At 40.1% G+C, this 24,573-nt stretch overlaps 1 protein-coding gene across 1 annotated transcript in view; it reads right to left on the reverse strand.

Annotated features, from left to right (window-relative positions):
- Nucleotides 1-24,573, reverse strand: part of zgc:172323 (uncharacterized protein LOC564165 homolog) — a 40,363-nt gene continuing 15,790 nt past the window's right edge. Inside the window, exons 4-11 of the mRNA XM_060820741.1 lie at nt 23,648-23,767; nt 23,128-23,223; nt 22,375-22,509; nt 18,200-18,310; nt 14,613-14,723; nt 11,451-11,575; nt 7,209-7,352; nt 1-94 (exon numbers count right to left, since the gene is read on the reverse strand). Coding sequence (XP_060676724.1) covers nt 1-94; nt 7,209-7,352; nt 11,451-11,575; nt 14,613-14,723; nt 18,200-18,310; nt 22,375-22,509; nt 23,128-23,223; nt 23,648-23,767 — 936 coding nt within the window. The remainder of the gene's footprint in view (nt 95-7,208; nt 7,353-11,450; nt 11,576-14,612; nt 14,724-18,199; nt 18,311-22,374; nt 22,510-23,127; nt 23,224-23,647; nt 23,768-24,573) is intronic.

Raw genomic sequence — 24,573 nt, forward strand, 5'->3', positions numbered from 1 at the left:
TTATTCTTCATCATTATAATCTGCAGCACCAGAGATTATAATGGTTCTCTCTTGCATATCATTTTGCAAAGTGTCTTCATCTGTTTTAACTGTTCTGAGGTTAAAAGAAAAGATTACAACATTAGTATTTCACAACAAACTGGATAGAAAATGAGGGAGTCCCCCTCCCGGTGTGCCATCTCCCGGAAATTCAGTAGCCCTAGGTACAAAATCTGTACCCATAATGGTCACATGCAAATAAGGAGAGGAACATTATATTCTGTGCCTTTCACAATTCATCAGTACCCACATTGAAGCCTATATGTTTTAAGTAATTGTGACTTTTCAAAATATTGGGAAAAATTGAAGCTGTTAGCTTAGTTCATGGTTTGTCATGCAGAGTGACACCAACAGCACAGACTCAATCTCTGTACTCACTGCAGTCACTATGAAGGTTCCACTTTTTCAAGTAACCGCTCGCCTGAGGCGTAGTGACCCTCAGGTTAAACTCACCACCAGTTGTCTCTCTCCAGTGAGAGAGCAGCTCAATGGAACTTAACTTACTTACATTTTAGAATAGCATGAATGTTTTTAAGTTCAGAATAAAATCTTTTTCTTGAATTGTCAGAATGCCTAAATATTGGCTTATGGGATGGAGCGATAGCTAAATAAATGTAAGTTGAACATTCTTTCAGTCTGGGATAGAGATCAAGCTGCAATGGTTGTACAGTCATTCTAGTGAATTTCAGGACATTTCGGGGATAGTGTTGTGAGCTTGTTCATCCGATACAGAGTCTTGCCTGTCAGAAAATGGTTGGAAAATCATGCAGCAGTGCATCTGAATTCCTCAAATATGCCCCAAGCATCAAACAAACATCATTCAAGAATCTACTTACTATTTTAAATAGTTGCTAGGTTAAATAAAATATTGGCATATATAATTCTCAAGCATTTGTTAGCTGTATTAAGATTCACTGTTGTATTGATTACAATATATTTTTAAATATATTCTCAGGGAATTTGGGCATCACTGGAAAGGCCAGCTTTGTTGTCCATCTCTAACTGTCCTTGAAAGGAGGGTAGTTAAGATTTAACAACATTGCTGTCACATGTAGATCAGACCAGGTAAGGTCGGCAGATTTCCTCCCCTTAAGGACATGACTGAACCAGATGAGGTTTTAAGTAGTCACCAATTCTTTTATGGTCACCATTACTGAAACTAGTTATCAATTCCTGTTTTTTTTTAAATTGAATTTAAATTTCACTGTTTAGTACATTAGTTAGGGCCTCTGGATTACTAGACTAGTGACTATTTCAGTTCATGCCTTGATATTTAAGCAATATTTGAGAAGGTTTGTAGCTCAGGTTAATGATAAGTATGTAAGTTAGCTTGCTGAGCTTGAAGGTTTGTTTTCAGACATTTCATCATCATACTAGGTAACATCGTCTTTCAGAGTCTCTGGTAGTATGTCCTTCCTCCCAATCTACAGGTCTTGGTTTCTTATGGTGGGTGATGTCATTTACGTTTCAAGGGAAGATGGAAAGTCTCCCTACCTGGTACACCAACATACAGACTAGCCAAAGAACTCCACCAAAAACTAAAACAGCAAAAATATGCCACACCATTCACTCCACCTAAGAATTCCTGAACACCAAAGACACCAAGATAGAAGAGGATGAAATAATGGTCTCCTTTGACCTCATAGCTATTTTCACATTAATGTCAACCTGGCCAAAGAAACACTGGCATCATGATGAGGAAAACCAGGACCACAAACACCAGACAGCACCAACTTCATCAGCAAAACCAACATCCTCAAGTTAGTTGGCCTGTGTCTCACCATCCACTTCACATTCAAAAATAAAACCTACAAACAAGTTAACAGAACAACTATGGGATCATCAATATCAGAACTCATAGCAGACACAGTATTGTTGAGACTTGAACAAGCTGCCCTCCATCTATCCAACCCAAACTTTGGCCCCGCTATATAGATGACACTTTTGTCATCACAAAACAGAGCAAATTAGAGGAAACATACAACACCATCAATAATATCCAGACAGGCATAAAAGTCTCAAAAGAGGAGGAGAACAACAACAGACTCCCATTCCTAGACATGACAGTTGAAAGTACAGTTAACAGAGAGTTTCAAAACAGTGTCTACAGAAAAACAACACACACGGGCCACATATTTAACTTCAGAAACAAACATCCCAACACCCACAAGCAGAGCTACATCAAGACATTTCAACAAGCTAAATCACACTGCAGCACTACAAAAGAACTACAAAAAGCAGAATAATATCTATACAATATTTTCAAGAAAAATGGGTACCCAATAAACACAATCCACCAATTCCTCAGAGTAAAATCCAAATAAGCAGACATAATGCAATCAAAAACTATAGCCACATCACCTTACATCACAGGCATATCAGAAATGATTTCCAGACTACATGGAAATATAGAACATAGAAAAATACAGTGCAGTACAGGCCCTTCGGCCCTCGATGTTGCGCCGATCCAAGCCCGCCTAACTTACACTAGCCCATATCCTCCATATAAAATGTAAAACTTGCGCCCACACCTCCTCCCTCACTTCCCTCCAAGGGATCCTTCCATATCCGCCACAAGTTCACCTGCACCTCCACACACATCATCTATTGCATCCGCTGCACCCGATGTGGCCTCCTCTACATTGGGGAGACGGGCCGCTTACTTGCGGAACGCTTCAGAGAACACCTCAGGGACGCCCGGACCAACCAACCCAACCACCCCGTGGCTCAACACTTTAACTCTCCCTCCCACTCCACCGAGGACATGCAGGTCCTTGGACTCCTCCACCGGCAAAACATAACAACACGACGGTTGGAGGAAGAACACCTCATCTTCCACCTGGGAACCCTCCAACCACAAGGGATGAACTCAGATTTCTCCAGTTTCCTCATTTCCCCTCCCCCCACCTTGTCTCAGTCGGTTCCCTCAACTCAGCACCGCCCTCCTAACCTGCAATCTTCTTCCTAACCTCTCCGCCCCCACCCCACTCCGGCCTATCACCCTCACCTTGACCTCCTTCCACCTATCACATCTCCATCGCCCCTCCCCCAAGTCCCTCCTCCCTACCTTTTATCTTAGCCTGCTTGGCACCCTCTCCTCATTCCTGATGAAGGGCTTATGCCCGAAATGTCGAATTTTCTATTCCTTGGATGCTGCCTGACCTGCTGTGCTTTAACCAGCAACACATTTTCAACCATATCCTCCATATGCCTATCCAATGCCCATTTAAATGCCCATAAAGAGGGAGAGTCCACCACTGTTACTGGCAGGCATTCCATGAACTCACGACTCGCTGAGTAAAGAATCTACCCCTAACATCTGTCCTATACCTACCACCCCTTAACGTAAAGCTATGCCCCCTCGTAATATCTGACTCCGTACGTGGTTCTCATGGTCAACCCTATCTAAACCCCTAATCATCTTGTAAACCTCTATCAAGTCACCCCTAAACCTTCTTTTCTCCAATGAAAAAAGCCCCAAATGCCTCAGCCTTTCCTCATACGAACTTCCTACCATACCAGGCAACATCCTGGTAAACCTCCTCTGCACCCGTTCCAGTGCCTCCACATCCTTCACATAGTATGGCGACCAAAACTGCACACAATACTCCAGATGCGGCCGCACTAGAGTCTTATACAACTGCAACATGACCTCAGGACTCCGGAACTCAATTCCTCTACCAACAAAAGCCAGTACGCCATACGCCTTCTTCACAGCACTATTTACCTGGGTGGCAACTTTCAGAGATCTATGTACATGGACACCAAGATCCCTCTGCTCATCCACACTACCAAGTATCCGACCATTAGCCCAGTACTCCATCTTCTTGTTACTCTTACCAAAGTGAATCACTACACTTACCTACATTGAACTCCATTTGCCACCTTTCTGCCCAGCTCTGCAGCTTATCTATATCCCGCTGTAACCTGCCACATCCTTCCTCACTGTCAACATCTCCACCGACTTTCGTATCGTCCGCAAACTTGCTCACCCAACCTTCTAGCCCCTCCTCCAGGTCATTTATAAAAATGACAAAACAGCAATGGTCCCAAAACAGATCCTTGCGGAACACCACTCGTAACTGCACTCCAAGATGAACCTTTACCATCAACTACTACCCTCTGTCTTCTTCCAGCCAGCCAATTCCTAATCCAAACCTCCAACTCACCCTCAATGCCATACCTCCATATTTTTTGCAGTAGTCTACCATGGGGAACCTTATCAAATGCCTTACTAAAATCCATATACACCACATCTACCGCTTTACCCTCGTCCACCTCCTTAGTCACCTTCTCAAAGAATTCAATAAGGTTTGTGAGGTATGACCTGCCCTTCACAAAACCATGCCGACTATCCTTGATCACATTATCCCTATCCAGATGTTCATAAGTCCTATTCCTTACAAATCTCTAAGACTTTGCCCACAACAGAAGTGAGACTCACCGGCCTATAGTTACTAGGGTTATCCCTACTCCCCTTCTTGAACAAGGGAACCACATTTGCTATCCTCCAGTCTTCTGGCACTATTCCTGTAGACAACGAGGACATAAAAATCAAGGCCAATGGCTCTGCAATCTCCTCCCTTGCTTCCCAGAGAATCCTAGGATAAATGCCATCGGGCCCAGGGGACTTATCTATTTTCACCCTTTCCAGAATTTCCAACACCTCTTCCCTACATACCTCAAAGCCATCCATTCTAATTAATTGTGCCTCAATATTCACATTGGCAACAATGTCCTGTTCCTGAGTGAATACTGATGAAAAGTATTCATTCAGAGTCTCCACAATTTCTTCAGCCTGCACACGCAACTTCCTACTACTATCCTTGACTGGACCTATTCCTACCCTAGTCATTCTTTTATTCCTGACATACCTATAGAAAACCTTTGGGTTTTCCCTAATCCTACCAACCAAGGACTTTTCATGTCCCCTCCTTGCTGCTCTTAGCTCTCTCTTTAGATCCTTCCTGGCTACCTTATAACTCTCAATCGCCCCAATTGAACCTTCACGCCTCATCTTTATATAGGCACCCTCTTCCCTTTAACAAGGGATTCCAATTCCTTATTAAACCACGGCTCCCTCACACGACCCTTTCCTCCCTGCCTGACAGGTACATACTTATCAAGGACACTCAATAGTTGCTTCTTGAACAAGCTCCACATATCGATTGCACCCTTTCCTTGACGCCTACTTTTCCAAGCCACACATTCTAAGTCATGCCTCACCGCATCAAAATTTCCATGCCCCCAGCTATAACTCTTGCCCTATAGTGCGCACTTATCCCTCTCCATCACTAGAGTAAAAGTCACTGAATTGTGGTCACTGTCCCCAAAGTGCTCGCCTACCTCCAATTCTAACACCTGGCCTGGTTCATTACCCAGAACCAAACCCATTATGCCCTCACCTCTTGTTGGCCTTTCTACATATTGTGTCAGGAAACCCTCCTGCATACATCAGACAAACACCGACCCATCTAACGTACTCGAGCGATAGCTTTCCCAGTCAATATCTGGAAAGTTAAAGACCCCATAACAACCACCCTATTACTTTCACTCTTCTCCTGAATCATCCTCGCAATCCTTCCTTCTATGTCTCTAGGACTATTAGGAGGCCTGTAGAAAACTCCTAACAGGGTGACCTCACCTTTCCTATTTCTAAGCTCAGCCAAAATACCTCAGATGGCGAGTCTTCATCCATTCTCCTTTCCACTGCTGTAATACTATCTTTGACAAGCAATGCCACACCTCCCCCTCTTTTATCCCCACCTCTGACCCTACTAAAACATTTAAACCCTGGAACCTGCAGCAGCCAATCCTGTCCCTGTTCTACCCATGTCTCTGTAATAGCCACAACATCGAAATCCCAGGTACCAACCCACACTGCAAGTTCACCTACCTTATTTCGTATACTTCTCACATTGAAGTATACACACTTCAAGCCACTTTCCTGTTTATAGGCACCCAAATTTGAGATTGATGCCATGTTCCTAACCTCCCTACACTCCAGGTCCTGCACCCTAAAGCTACAGTCTAGGTTCCCATGCCCCTGCAGAGTTAGTTTAAACCCCCCCAAAGAGCACTAGCAAACCTGCCCCCAAGGATACTGGTGCCCCTCAGGTTCAGGTGTAGACCATCCTATTTATAGAGGTCCCACCTTCCCCAGAAAGAACCCCAGTTATCCAGAAACCGGAATCCCTCCCTCCTGCACCATCCCTGTAGCCACGCATTTAACTGCTCTCTCTCCCTATTCCTCAACTCTCTATCACGTGGCATGGGTAACAAACTAGAGACAACAACTCTCGGACCCCTTGGCATCATGTTAGCTTACAAACTTACCAACACACTTAAACAGTGACTAATTGAAGGATCCATTAGATACTACCAGTAAAACTAACATAAATTGACAAGATACCATGCAAGAATGATAAAAACACTACATCAGACAAGCTTGCAGGAAACTTGCCACCAGGATACATGAACACCAATTGGCCACCAAATGACATGACCCACTATGGCCAGTTTCTATACTGAGAGACAAAGGAGGACACCACTTTGACTGGGACAACACACATCCTAGGACAGTTGAAACAAAGACACAAAAATTCTTAGAGGCATGGCATTCGAACCAGATCTCCATCAATAAACCCATCACTTTAGATTCTATTTACCTTCCCTTGAAAAAAGAGAACTTAAATGAGTCAGCCACTTTAAGAAACCAAGACCTGTAAATAGAGAGGCAGAACATACCACCAGTGCTTCACCAGATGATATTACATAGGATGATGATGCAGCATCTGAAAACAAACCTTCAAGCTCAGTGAGCTAACTTACATATTTAAGCAATGTTTTAAGTTACCTGTATAATATAGATTATGAATATACAAGCCCATCTCAACTGAAACAAAAGGTACAATTTTGCATAATTTTGAATGTTTGTAACTCATTATTCTGATTTCCATTTTTCCACCAAAAGGAGAAAATGAAAGTAAGCATGTTATTGAAACCAAACTTTCTCAAGCAAAGATTAAAATATTTCAGCATTTCTTTAATTGTTTAATCATTTATTGTGCTCTCATCAATAAGTAGGAAATGTCCTACTGCTGACCCTACATAAGAGAGTGCCTGATTTATCATTTGCTCCATCCGTTGGAGGACTGAATTACTTTTACCTGATGAATACAGTTTTCTTTTCAGTCACTTCCACAGCCTGTTCCTTGGAAAGGTTCTCAACAGCACTAAGATTCCCCTGTCCCATCACGCAGAACGTACCCATCAATGTTGACAAGCGAGAATCCTCTCCTTCAATCAATTTCCTGAAGATTGGTAATAAAACAAAACAAAAGGTTTTGTTAACAAGAACATTCAGTTTTTCTAACAAATATCTCTGAACTACCAGTGTACCTGAATTCAGCAAAGGTTCTGAAGAAGGGGCAAAGCCTATTTGATTCAAAAACATGGCAGAAATGAGTAGGTTTATTAACAAAACAACTTGCATTTATCCCACATGTCAATTCTCAATTTTCAATCAGTAAATTACCACAATCAGGAAATTATCAGATATCCCATTTTTAAATTGTGTTGCTGTCCAGCAATTGAGAGGAAGTGTTTTGCTCTTTGAATAGTGCATTGCAATCCTTTACATCCACCTAAAAAGGCAGATCGATCTTGGTTTAATAGAATAGAATCCCTATAGTGTGGAAACAGGCCACTTGGCCCAACAAGTCCACACCAACCCTCTGAAGAGTAATCCACTCAGACCCATTTCCCTCTGACTAATGCACCGAACACTATGGGCAATTCAGTATGACCAATTCATGGAATCTGCACATCTTTAGATTGTGGGAGGAAACCCATACGGACACAGGGAGAATGTGCAAACTCCACACAGACAGTCGCCCAAGGCTGGAATTGAACTCGGGTCTCTGACGCTGTGGGAAACCAGGGCTAGCCATGAAGGTAGTATCTCAACCAATATAGCAGTTGCATGGCACCCCACTGAACAGTCAAAGAAAGTTACAAGCTTCTGCAGTCAGTTTAATGTCTCAACTTTTTCCCCTGTATACACAAATACCACCAAATTGAGCCAAACTGAAGAGTTAAAACAGAAAGTGCAAACAACAAAAGTTTGTCAACATTGATACATTCTTATGCCTAATATTTCCTTTTGTAGCATCTAGAACTGAATTTTATGGAAGGGGATATATTGATCACACCATCTCCCTGAAAGAAAAATCTCTTTTCCACTATGGCTTTAAGAGGTGTGTTTTGTCCTGGTTTCTTTTGAAGAGAGATCTTAAAGCAGAGGGAAAGATCAAAGTAAACAGCTTGTGAGACCTTGGGTTCTTTTTTTAAAAATTGAAATAATAAAAGCAGCCTGAGTGGGTGGGGTCAAGCTCCCACTGAACTGCGATTTCTAGTTTTAGATTTCAGTAGCAGTTGCGGTGTCTTGAAGCTAGGTTTGGAAGCTGCAGTACATCTCTCCCTGCTACACTCTGTTTTATCTTTATGCTTTTTCCTCCTGGACTGGCAAACTGCCTATGGGACAATATAATTTTCTGAACTAGTCTTTTGCCAAGGGTGTGTTTAAAGGATGTTACTATATTGGAACAGTTACTGATTAGTAGTAAAATACTCTATTATTCTGTTAAGTTTTCCAATAGAGTTAAGTTATTCCAATTTGTTCGTTCTGTGTTGTGTTTTAACTATAGAATGTGAATAAAGCATGTTTTTCTTCAAATCTGGTAGTTTGATCAATTGAATTGCATCCAGAACACAATACAATAAACTAAGAAAAAGGTTAGGGTTTAGGCTATCTTCTTAATGTATTTTGAGGCAATTTGGTCTGGTCCATAACAAAAAAGTTAGTGGAAAATTGACTGACACTTACAAAGGCAACAATAGTTTGGTCTGATAGGCCATCCAGTTTAAGATTGGGCTTTCACTTTTGTAACTTTGTGAGCTGCCGGTTGCTTGGATTTGCCAGTAGTTGTTGCAGTCCCAAGAGTGCCAGAAGTGGACACTGTTGGGACTACACAAAGATACATCAGATTTCATGGACACAGGAAAAAAGGTAAGTTGGGCTTTTTGTGGATAGAGAGAGATCCACAGGAGGATGGTGGGGATGTTGGGGTGGCACGCTAACCAGGCCTGTTAGGGAGGCACAAAGAAAGGCATGATCTTAAAGGGGAGGTGGTGGTGGTGGTGGTAGTATCTTGACACCAACAGGGTATTCTGCCAAAGATGCAGCACCCCACCTACCATTCCACCTACTGCAATGCAAAAACAATCCTCTTCTTTATTTCAATCATTCACAGGATTAGGGCATCCCTAATTTCTTGTCCAGTTAAGAGCGAACCTCATTTCTGTGGATCTGGAGTCAAATGTAAGCAAGGCAAGATATGGACAGCTGTTTCCTTCCCTAAAGGAAATTAGTAAATCAGGTAGGTTTTTTCCAGCAATGGGCAATGGTTTCATGGTCATCATTAGACTTTTAAGTCCATATTTTTATTGAATTCAAATTCCACCATCTGTCGTGGCAAGATTCAAATACAGCTCTCCAGAACATTACCTGGGACTCTGGATTTATAGTCTAGTGTGAATATCACTAGGCCATCACCTCCTCTTTTGTCCACCTTAAACAACCCAGTATGTTTTGGCAATGAAGGAAGTGATCATAGACACACAAGGGTCTTAAAGGACTAACAGCTAATGGGTTTGTGGCTTCCTTACCTATTCAGCCTTCATATTATAGAAACTTGGTCAGGGATGAGGGAAAAAGTAGTGTTACCTACCTACATTTGTGAGGATACTGGATTTGTAATACAGAGACCCAGATTAATGAACTCTAGAAATTAATTTAAGTTGCAGTAGCTGCACAATTTAAATTCAGCTAATTAAATAAAATCTGGAAGAAGAACTTAGTATCAATAATAAAAACAGAAAATGCTGGAAATACTAACAGATCAGGCAGCATCTGTGGAAAAAAAGAAAATTAGTGTTACAACTTTTGATGACCTTTACTTAGCAAGTGACTCTGGTTCTAACTTATGCCATGTGGATTAAAACTGAATTTCCTCTTTCATACTTCAATTAGAAATATCTCCAAGGTATTTCCTCCACACCATGAACAGTTGTGCCATTTCTTATCACTGAAATAGCAGATTTACTAATGGATATTTCTTTTTGTTACGTCTAGACTCATGTCTCTAGATCAAAGTCACATTTACTAGTCCAGTAACTATTATGCTACCTCACTCCTACTTGCTATCCTATCACTATAGTTTGATTTCGCAGTTGATCATTTACAGCACAAAATGGGACCGAGGAACAATTATCCTAAATTTGTGGAATATGCTTAAGAGACTGAGTAATCAGTTTCTTGCTGTTCTTGATTGATTCAGACCTATTTGAGTAAGAGCCATAGGTATGAATTTAGCTTAGATTGGTATGGTGTTTGATCTGAAAATTCAAGTTGGATTAGGACTAGTTTTAAAATACTTAGAACTCGCAGATCCTATGGAATTAATTGCTAAATACTACATACCTATCCCAGTACTAACCCTGGAACAGGAGCAATCCCATTTCCCTGTATCCTTTCATATTCTTACTTCTCGAACACATATCCATTTCCCTTTTAATTATATTATAGTGTATGCCTTTATAGTCATGTGTGAAAAATAACCCATGTTCTAACATATATTTGTGCTAAGAAATCTTCCTTTCTTGCTCTTTTAAAACTTCAGAGTCTATAGGGATGAATTTATCCAGGTGTTCTGCAGTTTGTCCTTCCCAATTTTGAGTAAGGGTTGTGGAAACCTTACTTAAATGTTGTTTCCTTGTAACTAATCCCAAATTAAATCAATCATAGTAAATCCACCTGCACCTCAAGTAATAAGTGCTCAGCTAATACTTTAGCTAAATGCTTAGAAATTCAATCTCAGTGTATAACAATTTTCAAGATGTACCTGGACTCATGGAACTCTTAATTCAGGGCTAGATTAGAGTGGTGCTGGAAAAGCATAGCAGTTCAGGCAGCATCTGAGGAGCAGGAAAATCGACATTTCTGGCAAAAGCCCTTCATCAGGAATAGAAGCAGAGTGCCTGCAGGGGATCCCTCCACCCTGCAGGCATTCAACCTCCACTCCTGATGAAGAGCTTTTGCTCGAAACGTCGATTTTCCTACTCCTCGGTGCTGCCTGAACTGCTATGCTTTTCCAGCACCACTCTAATCTAGCATCTGCAGTCAGTGTTTTTACTTCTTAATTAAGGGCGCAAAATGGATCCATCTGCTTTACACACCTGAGGAAGGGTCACTACTTTATACACTAACATATCATATTTATTTTCAGATATGCATGGATCTGCTACTTATTTCCAGCTTATTATGTTTTCATCCCTCTACAGATCCTTACCTGTATGTAGCAATTTCGACTTCCAGCGCCATTTTAATATTGAGCAGATCTTGATATTCACGTAAATGGAGAGCTATTTTTTCTTTGATGGTACTCAGTTGTTGTTGCAAACTCTCAATTTTGTTCTGCAGGAAAAACATTCTAAAATGTAACTTTCTACTTGCTAATAAAATTTCTGATGACTAGTTTCTGATGACAGCAATGGCTGGTTCTGATCAGGATTCCTTTTCACAGGTATTCTATATAAACAGCTTATCTTGCAAGGCAGGAATTATTTAATATATTTTGGCAGCATAAATACAATAACCTGAATTTTATAATTGGGACCACTGAGTCTGAATCTTCATTGCAGTTTTGAGGTACTGGGAGGCTTCCAATTGACGTCAATCACCAGACGCTGCATCACTGTTAGTTCTCCAAATGCTGTCATGGAATTTGCAGTGGTGGAAAAGATAGACTCTGAACAAAATCCTGTGCCAAATTGAAGCCAGACTTCTTTATGATACTCGTCAGCAGATTTTCTGGTGTATTTGCTCATGCACTATGCAACTTTCTGCCAATATCCATCAATATTGTCCGGTAGATTGTACCAACAAAATCTTCATCTGAATCACTTTCTGTGACCTTGCCCTCTGTTGAGTTGAAGGCTTCAGTTTGGCACAAGGATTTACACTGAGCTTGAAGTCTGTCTTTTCCAGTGGAGAAGTGCTGCAAATTCCATGACAGTATTTGGAAACCCAGTGATGAAGCATCTAGTGATCGATGTCTCAGCTTCCAGTGCAGCACACATGCAAGCCTGCCAATGTCTCAAAGCTGCAGCAAAGGTTCAGACTGACAACAGGAGCATCATATCTGTTTCCATGCAAACCCTTCTTTATGCAATGCAAAGTTCAGATGCTGCTGTGATGGCAGCATATGGCCAGCATTTAGAAGGGTATGGCAGCTAATCTAGCAATCCAAATAACTGAGACAGTTAAAATGTTGCCTGGAGGAGTGGCATTAGTTTAGCAGAAACATGTTGTTCTCTTGGGATGACAGTAATCCTGGCCCTATTGCTGCTATTCTGTCAGTGCCCTTTTTGCTGCCTTCAGCTATTCAAGCTGATGCTGCCCATGCTGCAGTGAAGCCGTCCAAAGCTGAGTCCTGAAGGCAAGGAGCTGCTTGAGATCACCTGGCAGAGCTATCTGCAAACTTTGTCAGTCTAAGTTAGCACCAGACATGCAACAGCCACTGCGATACTACTGTGTAGAAGCGATAAGATGGGTAAAAGCACTCATAAGACAGGAATTGAGAGAATGTACATGATTAATTAATTAGTGCGTATAAGTTAGTTTCTGTTGAACAAACATGTTAATGAATGGGATTGGTAAGGGAATCAAGGGTTATGGGGATGCAACACTATTAGATCAACCATGAGTTCATTGAATGGCAGACAGACTTGATGGATTCACCTGGCATGGACATCTTTTTGGATTGTGGGAGGAAACTGGAGCACCCGAGGAAACCCACGCAGACACTGGGAGAATGTACAAACTCCACAGTTACCTGAGGCTGGAATCAAACCTGGGTCCCTGGCACTGTGAGGCAGCAGTGCTAACCACTGAGCCACCATGCCACCCTTGAGCCATTGTGCCGCTTTTGGCTGATTAGCCTTTTTTTCCCTACATCTTATGGTCTCATGGAGTTTGGTTATGACTGACTAAACAGTGGATACTAACTGGACCTGTACGATCCAAAATAATAGTCCAAGCACCAACAGTGGCTCAGATGTTGGCACTGCTGCCTCACAGCACCAGGCTCCTGGGTTTGATTCCTGCCTCAGGCAACTCTCTATGTAGAGTTTGCACATTCTCCTCAGGTCTGTATGGGTTTCTCCGGGTGCTCCTGTTCCCTCCCAGTCCAAAGATGTGCAGGTTAGGTGAATTGGCCATGATAAATTGCCCATAGTGTTCAGGAATGTGTAGGTTAGGTGCATTAGTTATGGGAAATGAAGAGTAATAAGATAGGGGAATGGGTGTGGGTGGAATACTCTTCGGAAGTTCAGTGTGGATCTGTTAGGCTGAATGTTCTGTCTCCACACTGTAGGAGTTCGATGACTTCTATAATATCAGCATTCGTGGCTGTTAGACACCATTACTCATGCACTCTGCCTGGTGCTACAGAGCCTAGTTTCATGCCCTACATGTCACAGTGAGGGCTATTTAACATGATTGGTTGAGGAGGTGTACTATTGGTTACTCTGCTTGCAAACCCCTGTGGAAGGTGTTGCTCTAGATTAGACACTCAAAGGCAGAAAGGAGACACTCAGCAGCTCAGAAAAACTCTATGGGTAGCTGTGAGAATAACGAATGGCTAACATCATTTCTTTATTGTTGATATGCAACGTTTGAACCTATATATATTTGCTAATAAGGGCAACCTGGTGGGCAGTGGTTAGCACTGCTGCCTCACAGCGCCAGGGGCCTGGGTTCAATTCCTGCCTCAGGTCACTGTCTGTGTGGAGTTTGCACATTCTCTGTGTCTGCGTGGGTTTCCTTTGGGTGCTCCGGTGTCCTCCCACAGTCCAAAGATGTGCTAGCCAGGTGAATTGGCCATGCTAAATTGCCCATAGAGTTAGGTGCAGTAGTCAGGGGTAAATACAGGGTAGGGAATGGGTATGGGTGGGTTACTCTTCAGAGGTTTGGTGTGGACCTGTTGGGCTGAAGAGCCTGTTTCCATACTGTAGGAAATCTAATCTAATCAATGAGTTTGGGGCATGGTGGCTCAGTGGTTAGCACTGCTGCCTCACAACAACAGGGTCCCAGGTTCAATTCCACCCTTAGGTGACTGTGTGTGTGGAGTTTGCACATTCTCCCTGTGTCTGTGTGGGTTTCCTCCCACAGTCCAAAGATATGCGGGCCAGGTGAATTGGCCATGCTAAATTGCCCATTGTGTTAGGTGCATTAGTCAGAGGGATGACTCCAAAGTTACTCTTTGGACGGTTGGTGTGGATTTGTTGGGCCGAAGGGCCTGTTTCCACACAGTAGGGAATCTAATCTAAAGAGAGAGATTATCCTTACTAGCTGTCCTTTTACTATCTGAAGAAATAATTGGAAATGCTTCTAAATTAATTATTCGGATTTTCAACCTCAACCTAAGGGAAAGTAATGTCACTGTGAGTACCTGGCATTCTTCAATCTCTTGCTTATATTTACTTGCTGCCTCTTTATTCTGTGTCTCCAGCACTGCCTTTCGGGCCTTCAGAGCATCCAGTTCCATCTCACTGCTCTTAAGCTGAAAAAAATAGAAACATTTGGATTTTTTAAAGAAGACCTAACAAGTAAAATAGTAAACTGTCTTTTTCGCAAAACCACAATATAATTTCGATAACACAGTGACACTTCAGTATGGTTGAGAACTCATTGGGTCCTTAGGAAGCCGTGATAACTGCCAATGACTTAGAGCGTTAGGTGTGTTTCCAGGTTTTTTTCCAGGAATACTAACTCTGCTTTTTTTCAGATACTGTCTGACATTTTGGTTATTTCCCAGATTTGCTATTTTTATTTTGGATTTCCGTTATTTGCCGTATTTTTGTTTTATCTCCGTGAGGAAGCAGGCATGTGTATGTTTCCTGTATCAAGGACTTTAGACCAACTTGGGGAGGGAGATTAACTAAAGTTTAAATATTGCTAATTTTGTCCTCAGCATGACCCTGCGACCTCCCATCAGACTCCAGTCTACAAGGTTCCAGGGAAGGTCACTGACAAGTTTTGTCTGGTGCAGTGCAGAATGAATATGTTCAGAAAAGGCTAAAGGCAGGAAAAAGGTATAAAAGGTTCTGCTAAGTTTGCACACTAGGGAAAGTCTCAGGGAACTCTGGTGGCACACAAAGTAGTTGGCGAGGATAAGTACCAAGATTTTAGCATCATCCTCCTCATTAAAATGAACAAGAATTTCTGATTTTCAAATGCAGCATAAATGACCATCTACCATTAAGGGATTTTGCTGCAAAGAGATGAATCTGACAGTGTTGCCCCTTGTCCAAACTGGGTAACTTTAGAAATCCAGATAAACAATACAATAATATCCATTAATAAAGTTCATGACATACCCACTTTAATTGGTTTAAATTCTATTCGGCATGAGGATATTGAGTAATAGCCAACATCATTGCTGAGCTGGACGTTTGAACCAGCTTCTTTGACTGCTGGGTGAGAGGCAGCCTTCCATTTTGAATCATTCAGCAGGTATCTCCAAGAGGTGTGATTTCTGTTAGTATTCTGGTTATATTTTATCCAGCATTATTAGGGATACAGTAGTGCAGTGAGGACAACTACACAGCTAACTGAACTAATGATGCAGAAAGATGCATTTTAATTCCTCTATGTCTATGATGGAATTTAGATTAAGTTCACAAAAATTTTAAAATCTGTAATAAAGAAATTGTTGTTTTCAATATTATTAAATGTTTCATTACCAGATTATTATAATAAGTGAAATTGCTGGAAAATTCAGCAGGCTCGACAGCTGTGGAAAAAAAGCAGAATTTATGTTTCGAGTCCAGTGACCCCTCTTTAGAACTTCCTCAGTTCACTAATGTTCTTAGGGTGATGTCCTTATGTCCTTACTTGGCTTGTCCTGTATGATTCTAGATGTGACAGAACTGTCCTCTCAAATGACTTGGCAAGCTATTTAAATGTACCAAACCACTTTGAGAAAGTACCTATGGGAGTACTTTCACCACTAGGGAAGCAGCAGTTCACACCATGACCTTCTCAACAGCAGTCAGGGATGTGCAATAGAAAATGCTAAGAATGCTACCAATGTTCCTATCCCATGAATAAATAACTTGATTATTTATCCAATTGTTATTTGTAGAATCTTAACATGTACAACTTTGGTCATCTTAGTCTATATTGGTATCCTATTTGGTGCTGAGTTTCTAATCTCTTAGCTTTTAATCCTCTCCAGTTCTGCAGCATTATTCATTTCTTTCCAGTGGCTTTTGTGCTCGGTGGACTTCAAATATGCCTCTAAAGTCAAGTCTGCTGGCCAACATCCTTTCATTAATTTGAGCTTATTTAATGCTCTGCTGCCATATCCTAAATCACATTAAATCTTCACCTTCACTCCTGACTCACTTTGAATCTTGGTCTAGCAATGCTCAACTTCAACATTTCAATTTTCTCATTTTTATTTACAAATCTCTTCCAGGCCTCACTTTTCACTATCTTTGAAAGCTCCTCCAGCAATTGTATTATTCAAATTTCAGCTTCCTGTGTTTCTCAATATTCATCAACCAACTCTAGAATTTTATTCTAAGCCTGTCCATCTCATTTTCACCCCTTAAGAGCTACTTAAAGCATATCTCTTTGACAAAACATCTGGCTACATGTCCTTTGATAGTGCTCCTGTGAAGATATTTGAAAGTATTGGATTACGCAACAGAAACTGCATTTCATAAGTACTTCATTGCTTTTATAATGTAATGAAGATACGAAAGCTGTTATATAAAAACAGCACGTTATTTATTTCATAAACAATTGAGAGAAGCAATTTAGAAACTATCTGCACATGACCAATCCTGTGATTTGCCTTTGGTTCAATACAGCAGGAACTAAAATTATAAGCAGAATTTGATGCCCACTGCCCCCCTGCCCAGCCACCAAGTTTAGGAACAGTGGAACTGGTGTCGGTGGCATTAGGGACATTTGCACCCTTGCACCTCCACCTGATTAAATCCAGCCCAGGAATGTCTCTAGTTGAGGCCCTTAAGTGGATATCTAGTTCTGGTGGGCTTTCATTAACAGAGGCAACATGAGACAGGATCCTACAAGACCCTACCACCAACATAAATTGTGTCCTATATATAGGTGAATCATGGCTCTTAACGCGAACTCCATAAACTCCAGCATTTTGGATCATTGTGCTGCAATATTCTCTAATAAGGGGGTTGGTTAGTTGGACAGTTGGTTTGCAATGCAGTAATATCAAAAGTACAAATTCAATTCCTGTACCATCTGAGATTACCATGGAGTTCCCACTTTCTCAATCTTGCCCCTCAGATTAAAATCACCACCACTTTAATGAGAGAATTGGTCTGTGGTGGCTCTACTTTTCCAAATCTCTAATAATATTCTTTTCTTGTCTAACTGAGGGACCATTCACATATAGTTATAGAAACAGAGTCGTACAGCGCAGAAATAGACCCTTCAGTCCAAATAGTCCATGCTGACCATAAGACATAAGAGTGGAAGTAAGGCCATTCAGCCCATTGAGTCCACTCCGCCATTCAATCATGGCTGATGGGCATTTCAACTCCACCTACTCGCATTCTCCCCGTAGCCCTTAATTCCTCAAGACATCAAGAATCTATCAATCTCTGCCTTGAAGACATTTAGCGTCCCGGCCTCCACTGCACTCTGCGGCAATGAATTCCACAGGCCCACCACTCTGGCTGAAGAAATGCCTCCGCATTTCTGTTCTGAATTGACCCCCTCTAATTTTAAGGCTGTATCCTAGTCTCCTCGCCTAACGGAAAAAAAATAATGCCAAACTAAACTAGTCCCACCTACTGCACCTGGCCTGTTTCCCTCCAAACATTTCTTCTTCGTGTACTTATCCAAATGTCTTTTAAACCTTTTAACTCTACAAGCATCCACCACTTCTATAGTTAGTACGTTCAAAGTGAATTTTTCAAGCAGCAAAAGTTTATTTTAATTTCTCAATAATTGGGTGGACAGAACTATGTTAAGATGAGGACTACTTACATTCCACTTACAATCTGAAAGTTGCTCTCTTGTGATTCGCATATTTTCCAAGCGTTTAGCAGACGTGTGATTCAGATCAACAAATTTGCTTTTATACCATTCATCCATTTCCTTGTGGAAACATAATAAATGTTAATTATTAAGAATAATTTGTAAATAAAGGCAAACAAAACAAAATAGGATAGACGTATTCACCATCAACATTCATCTTTAATTGTTACTCAAAATCAGTGGTCAAAATAGAACACCTACTGTATGGAAACAGGCCATTGGCCCAGCAAGTGTACGCCAACCCTCCCAGACTCATTCCCTTCACAATAACCCTACATTTTCAATGGCAAATGCACCTAACCTACAATTCCTTGAAACACTATAGGCAATTTAGCATGGCCAATTTACCTAAGCTGCACATCTTTGGATTGTGGGAGGAAACCCAAACAGACATGGAGAAGAATGTGTAAACTCCACACAGACAGCTGCTCACAGCTAGAATTGAACCTGGGACCCAGGTGCTATGAACAGCAGTGCTGTCCACTGAGCCACCATGCCATTCTGACAGTTTATGACAATTTCTCGACTCAACAAGAAAATAACCAGATAATAAACACTGAGTTATTCCAAAGTGATGAACAGCCTGTCACCTGATGGCATGACCACCTCATCAAAAAGATATTCTACTGCTTTTATTGTCGGAAAAAGATGTTTTCACAATTTTATTTCATACTTTTCATCTTTACTCACAGTCTTTCAACATACACAATAGCAAAGCACAACCACCTAGAAAGACCTTGAGCGTGCATTGAACAAATGCAAGACAAAGATATATTCAAACTCTCTGTCAGTAGCCTGACAAGTAACTGTACTCGCATGAATAGAACCAGATGGTTTATTGTGTTCCTCAAGGTCAGGAATGATAATGCTGCAGAATGGAACATTCTCCACTTTGCACTTCCTGATGGTATAAAGCAAGATCTTGGTCAGGTAAGGCAAGGGATTGATTCTAAGTATAAGCGCCCCACAGATTTACTCTTACAATGCAACTTCAATCGAACTGTCGAAAATTGAAATGGACAGAGATCGGTTCCTTCCTCAATATAGAGCATTCTTCATTTGTTAAATTTAATTTACCAGATTATTAATGATATGTTTTCCTTTTTGGTATTCTAATTTAAATGTCATAAATAAATGATTGAAACATAACATTTTTCAGCAGAGCAAGAATAGTAAGGAAATTTTGGATAATGATCCCTTAATTTTCTTGATAAACATGGATTTATGAAAGCATAGCATCGTTTATGTTAAATGTTATATAGATAAATATGGTTGACTTGTATTACTAAACCTTCTTTCTAAATGAAATTTTTCTAATTTCTTTTCTCTAAAGCCCTTTATGATTTTTTCTGATTTGGATAACTATGTCAATTAAACTGAGGGAAATTGACTAAGAGCTACTTATACTTTGATTCACTTACAGCATTAAAATCTAACAGTTCAATCAGATATTCCAGCAGTTACATCATAAATCATCTTCAACTAAAAAACAGATGCCCTTCTACCGTGTAGTATACCCATTCCATATATCAATTTACTCCAGGTTCTGTCCTGCATTCATTAAATTGGCAATGTATTACCAGCATTACTTATGTATGAATGTAACCAGAAGCTGTTCAGTTTGAATGGTTGATTATAGTAGACTGTATATTTTCTTAAATAAAAACAGAAAGTGCCAAAATACTCAACAGATCTGGTAGTATTTGTGGAGAGAGAAATACGATATAAATTACTGACTAATGAGTCTGTTGGCAATTTCTTCAACATATTAATCTCAGCATACAATGATACTGCATTAAAAAAAGGTTTGCCAAACAGTTCATAGGTCATTGAACTGTAGAATCATGGAATGGTTAAAACTGAGAAGGTCACTTGACCTTCTGGTCCAAATCAGTCCTCTACAAGGAGCTAGTCTCATTTGTAGGCTAACACTTTTTTTCTCTTCAGATAGTTATCCAATCCCCCTTTTAAAACCCAGATTCCCAGGCAATGCATCCCAGATCCTAACCACTTGCTATAGATAGAATATTTTCCTAATTCATCCTGTGTTCTTTGGCCAATCAGTTTAAATTAGTGTCCTCTGGTCCTTGACACTTGTGCTATCAGGAAGGGTTTCTCCCTGGAATCCTCATGAGTTTGAACTCCTCCATTAACTCTACACTAAAGACAACAGTTTTTCCAATCCATCTACATGTTTGAAGTTCCTCATCCCTGGAACCATGCACTTAAATACTTTCTGCACTCTCTCCAATGACTTCTCATTCTTGCTACGTGGCATCTGGATTTGGATGCAATACTTTGGTTAAGGCCGACCATGTATGTTATTTAGATTAGATTAGAGTGGTGCTGGAAAAGCACAGCAGGTCAGGCAGCATTGGAGGAGCAGGAAAATCGACATTTCGGGCAAAAGCCCTCCATCAGGAATAGATCTCATTGGAACGGAGAAGGATGAGTGGTGACTTGATGAGAGTCATAGATAGAGTGGATAGCTAGAGACTTTTTCCCAGAGCGGAAATGGTTATCATGAGTGGGCATAATTTTAACCTGATTGTAGGAAGATTTAGGGGAGATATCAGAGATAGGTTCTTTACACAGAGTGGTGGGTGCATGGAATGCATTACCGATGGTGGTAGTGGTTTCAGGTACATTACGGACATTCACGTGATTCTTGGAAAGGTACATGGATGATAGTAAAATGAAGAATATGTAGGTTAGTTTGATCCTAGAGTAAGGTAAAAGGCACATCAAGGGCTGAAGGGCCTGTACTGTTCTATGTTTTCACCATTTTTTTTTCACCATTCCTCTTTCACCTCTTCAAAAAACTCGACCAAATTATTTAAACATGATTTGCCGTTGACACATCTATGCATGGCTGAGTTAATATACCTTTGTCCAGGAGACGGCTTGTTAATTTGTCTCAGATTATTATTTCTAAAAGTTTTCCCATTACTGAGGTTAAACTGACAGGTCTGTAGTTGCTGATATTATTCTTAAAACCTTTTTTTCAACAAAGATGTAACATTTGCAATTTTCCAGTTCCATGTCAACACCCCTTTTTCTGAGAAGGATTGGAAGAATGAGCTACTGTTTCTGCAGGTTCCACCCTAAGTTCCCTTGTCCAGTCCAGGTGGTTTATCCATTGCCTAAATTACCTTTTCATTCATTATGATTTTCATAGTATCTTCTTCCTCAGTTCAGTATTTTAGCTATAGCCTCTGCCTGAAAGCTAAATCCCTTTATTAATTCCTAACTGAATCAGTAGTATGTATTTGGCCACACTTGCCAACATACCTCAAATAACTTCTAAATACCTGAGCACATTTACCTGGAAATTATAAGGAAATTTGCCTGTTCAGGATCTAGATCAGCATAACACAGGAATAGTTGTGCCAGTTGCTCCAATGCTGTGTACCACCTGCAGTTCTGAACAGACAATAAAGATCATGTGTAACAGGAAATGATATATTTCCTTTCTGGAATATTGCAGAATAATGTATCAGATTCTGCTGCACAATATCGCAGGGGAAAACTTCATTACAAACTCATCATCAGCAGCTCCTCAAAGTAATCAAAAGGTGGTTTTCATTGGCATCTCTTCAAGAGGTGGTCAGGTGCAGGACTCTGCTGTCAATACTTCTACAACATGAGGTCCCTTTCTGTTCCTGATTTCTATTGACCAGCACCATATGAAAGTAAGCCTCTGACTTTTTAAATCTCTCAATCAACCTAAACCTAAGACAGGCTTTCTAGTCATTATCACATCCTCATTTGTCATACCTTGCTGTCCACAATTTAGTTGCTCATCTTCAACATTACAACAGTGACCACGCTTCAAAAGAACTTCCATTGTTGAAAGGTGCATTGGAATGTCCTGAGATCAGGAAAGGAGCTATGTAAAATACAAGTAATTTTTTTCTTCTCATCCCTTGATATCCAAACATGTCTTAAATCAGTGAAAGTTAAAGTAGAACTGATTTATACCTGAAGATGAAATTCACTCCCTGTCGAATCACTCCCTCCCAGTGTATGTGTTCACTATTTTTCATACAAATACTTCATGTAGAACAAATTACAGCTAACTAGAAAATGGAAAATATTTCACTTTTTTTTTAAAACCAGCTCACCTGCAAATTCTTTGCTGATATTTCTTCATACTGCAATTGAATGTCTTTAAGTGCAGTGGCCAGGTCTGGAATCGAGTATGTCACATCAACACTGGCAGTAACACTTTGGATCTGTTTCATTAGTTCCTCAATTTCCTATTTAAAAGATACATACTATAAATTGATAATTTCACAAATGATAATTCATGTTAGTAATATCATGCATCAGAATTAGAATGGCGAAGTGTCAGTACTTTGACACTTATCAACTCTCTAATTTGCTCTAATTATGTGCAATAATAGGGTTTTTTAAACAAACCTTTGAATGCAATTTTGTCAGTGGGATACGTTTACCTGTTTAAATACTTCAAAGGTAAGATAATATACACTGCTATTGCTTATCTGCATACTCAAGTCCGTATTTATTTCTATATGTATTTCTATATGCAAGGAATAGAGGGATTTGGACCAAGGGCACGAGGAAGGAATTAGTTTAATTTGGTGTCATGTTCAGCACAACATTGTGGGCCAAAAGATCTGTTCCTCGGTTGCACTGTTCTATGTTCTATGTTCTATTCCATATTATACTTTTGGAGAACTAAAGCATTTGAATTGACCAAATTTTTTTACAATAGTATATATGCCATGATCTACATAATCTTTAACTTTGTATTTGTTTTTCTTTAATTCTTCCTGCTTTATAACAATGTATTTCAAAATTAGCATGAATGTGAGGTTTATCAGATTTATGTTTTGTTGAATATGAAACTATACCTCTTTGTGCACTCTCTGGAGGAATTCTAGTTCAACTTCAAGATTCTCCAACTGCTTTTCAAGATCCATTCGTGCTGTTGTGGCAGCATCTACATCCTGTTGTAATTATAAATTATATTACTTATGAACGATATAATAGGAATTTTAAAAAGTTGTCATCTCTACATATGTCATCATTACACTATGTAAAGACAGTAAAGCTGAATATGAATGGTGTTAACTCATCCATTAATTTTCCGTAACTTTGATGGAAGAATTGTGAAAATGCCAGAAAAACAAGATAAAGCACTTCCACTGAAGTTATGGCTGATGGGTCAGAGAAGGTTCACAGAAAATCAGCCCCTATGTTTGCAATAAACATAATTATTATAGTTTCAAATGTCAATATTTCAATGCAGAGCCTCTTTTGGTAGAAAAAAGAGAAAAGCAAAAGGTAAAGAAGACTGCAAAAATGCTGTAATGAGATAAATACTATAGACAGGCAGACATGTAGGAAGATAAATGCAACTGGTTTATTTACCGGGCGGAAAGCTTCGATTTCATCTTCTGCCTTCTTCCGAGCTGCAACAATTTCTTCATATTTGACCTTCATAGTCTCCAGCTGACCAGTCATAGCATTCTTTGCAGCAACTGCCATATCCTTGTATGTCCAAAATAAAATTGATTTTTTACTTTGTTATAATATTCTTAGTCTTGCACCAATAAATTCACAAAACCATTAAGACGCATAACATAGTTTTCTACAAGCTAACTTAATGGATCTTCAACATGCTTTAGTAAGTAACCACAAAAGTCTGTTACACCTCTATAGATGAAAACAATGCTCGTCAACCTAAGATAACAGAATAAATATGGATGCTGCTTGCAAAGATACACATACACCTGATTGCAGTACACCTCATCAAGCTGCAAATTTCTAAGGAAATCTATATCTTTACTATTACCAGAGTTTGGACATTGGTTCATAAGCCGAAACAAGATTTCCAAAGCAACTGTTCTATTTGGAATTTGGACCCAGCAAGATATTCCCAGTGGAACAATATAGATACTTTAGTCCAGTCCTCAAAATACCCTTGGAAAGGTCCGGCATCTCCATTAAATCAGGGCAATCCTCATCTGATAAGTGATAAAAATGGAAAATATTCATTAATAAAGGCACTGAACACATTGAGAAACTTCATTGGGAATATGCAGAGATGAATTTGAGGTAACAGAGTGTGCATGAATCTCCAACCAGTGCAACTACCTAACACCTCAAGCACTGAATTATAACACTATGTCACGGAACCTGTAGATCACATATTGGACTCATCAGTTATCTCGGAACTCTTCAAATCATCCACAATCCTGAAAGACTGTTTAAGATGGAAGAAGACTCGAGAGTTAGATTTTCCTTAAAACATGGTGTTACCACCAGTGGTATCCATCCAATCACATGTGAATCTG

The sequence above is a fragment of the Hemiscyllium ocellatum genome, chromosome 3 (genome assembly GCF_020745735.1).
Source record: "Hemiscyllium ocellatum isolate sHemOce1 chromosome 3, sHemOce1.pat.X.cur, whole genome shotgun sequence".
NCBI lineage: Eukaryota > Metazoa > Chordata > Chondrichthyes > Orectolobiformes > Hemiscylliidae > Hemiscyllium > Hemiscyllium ocellatum.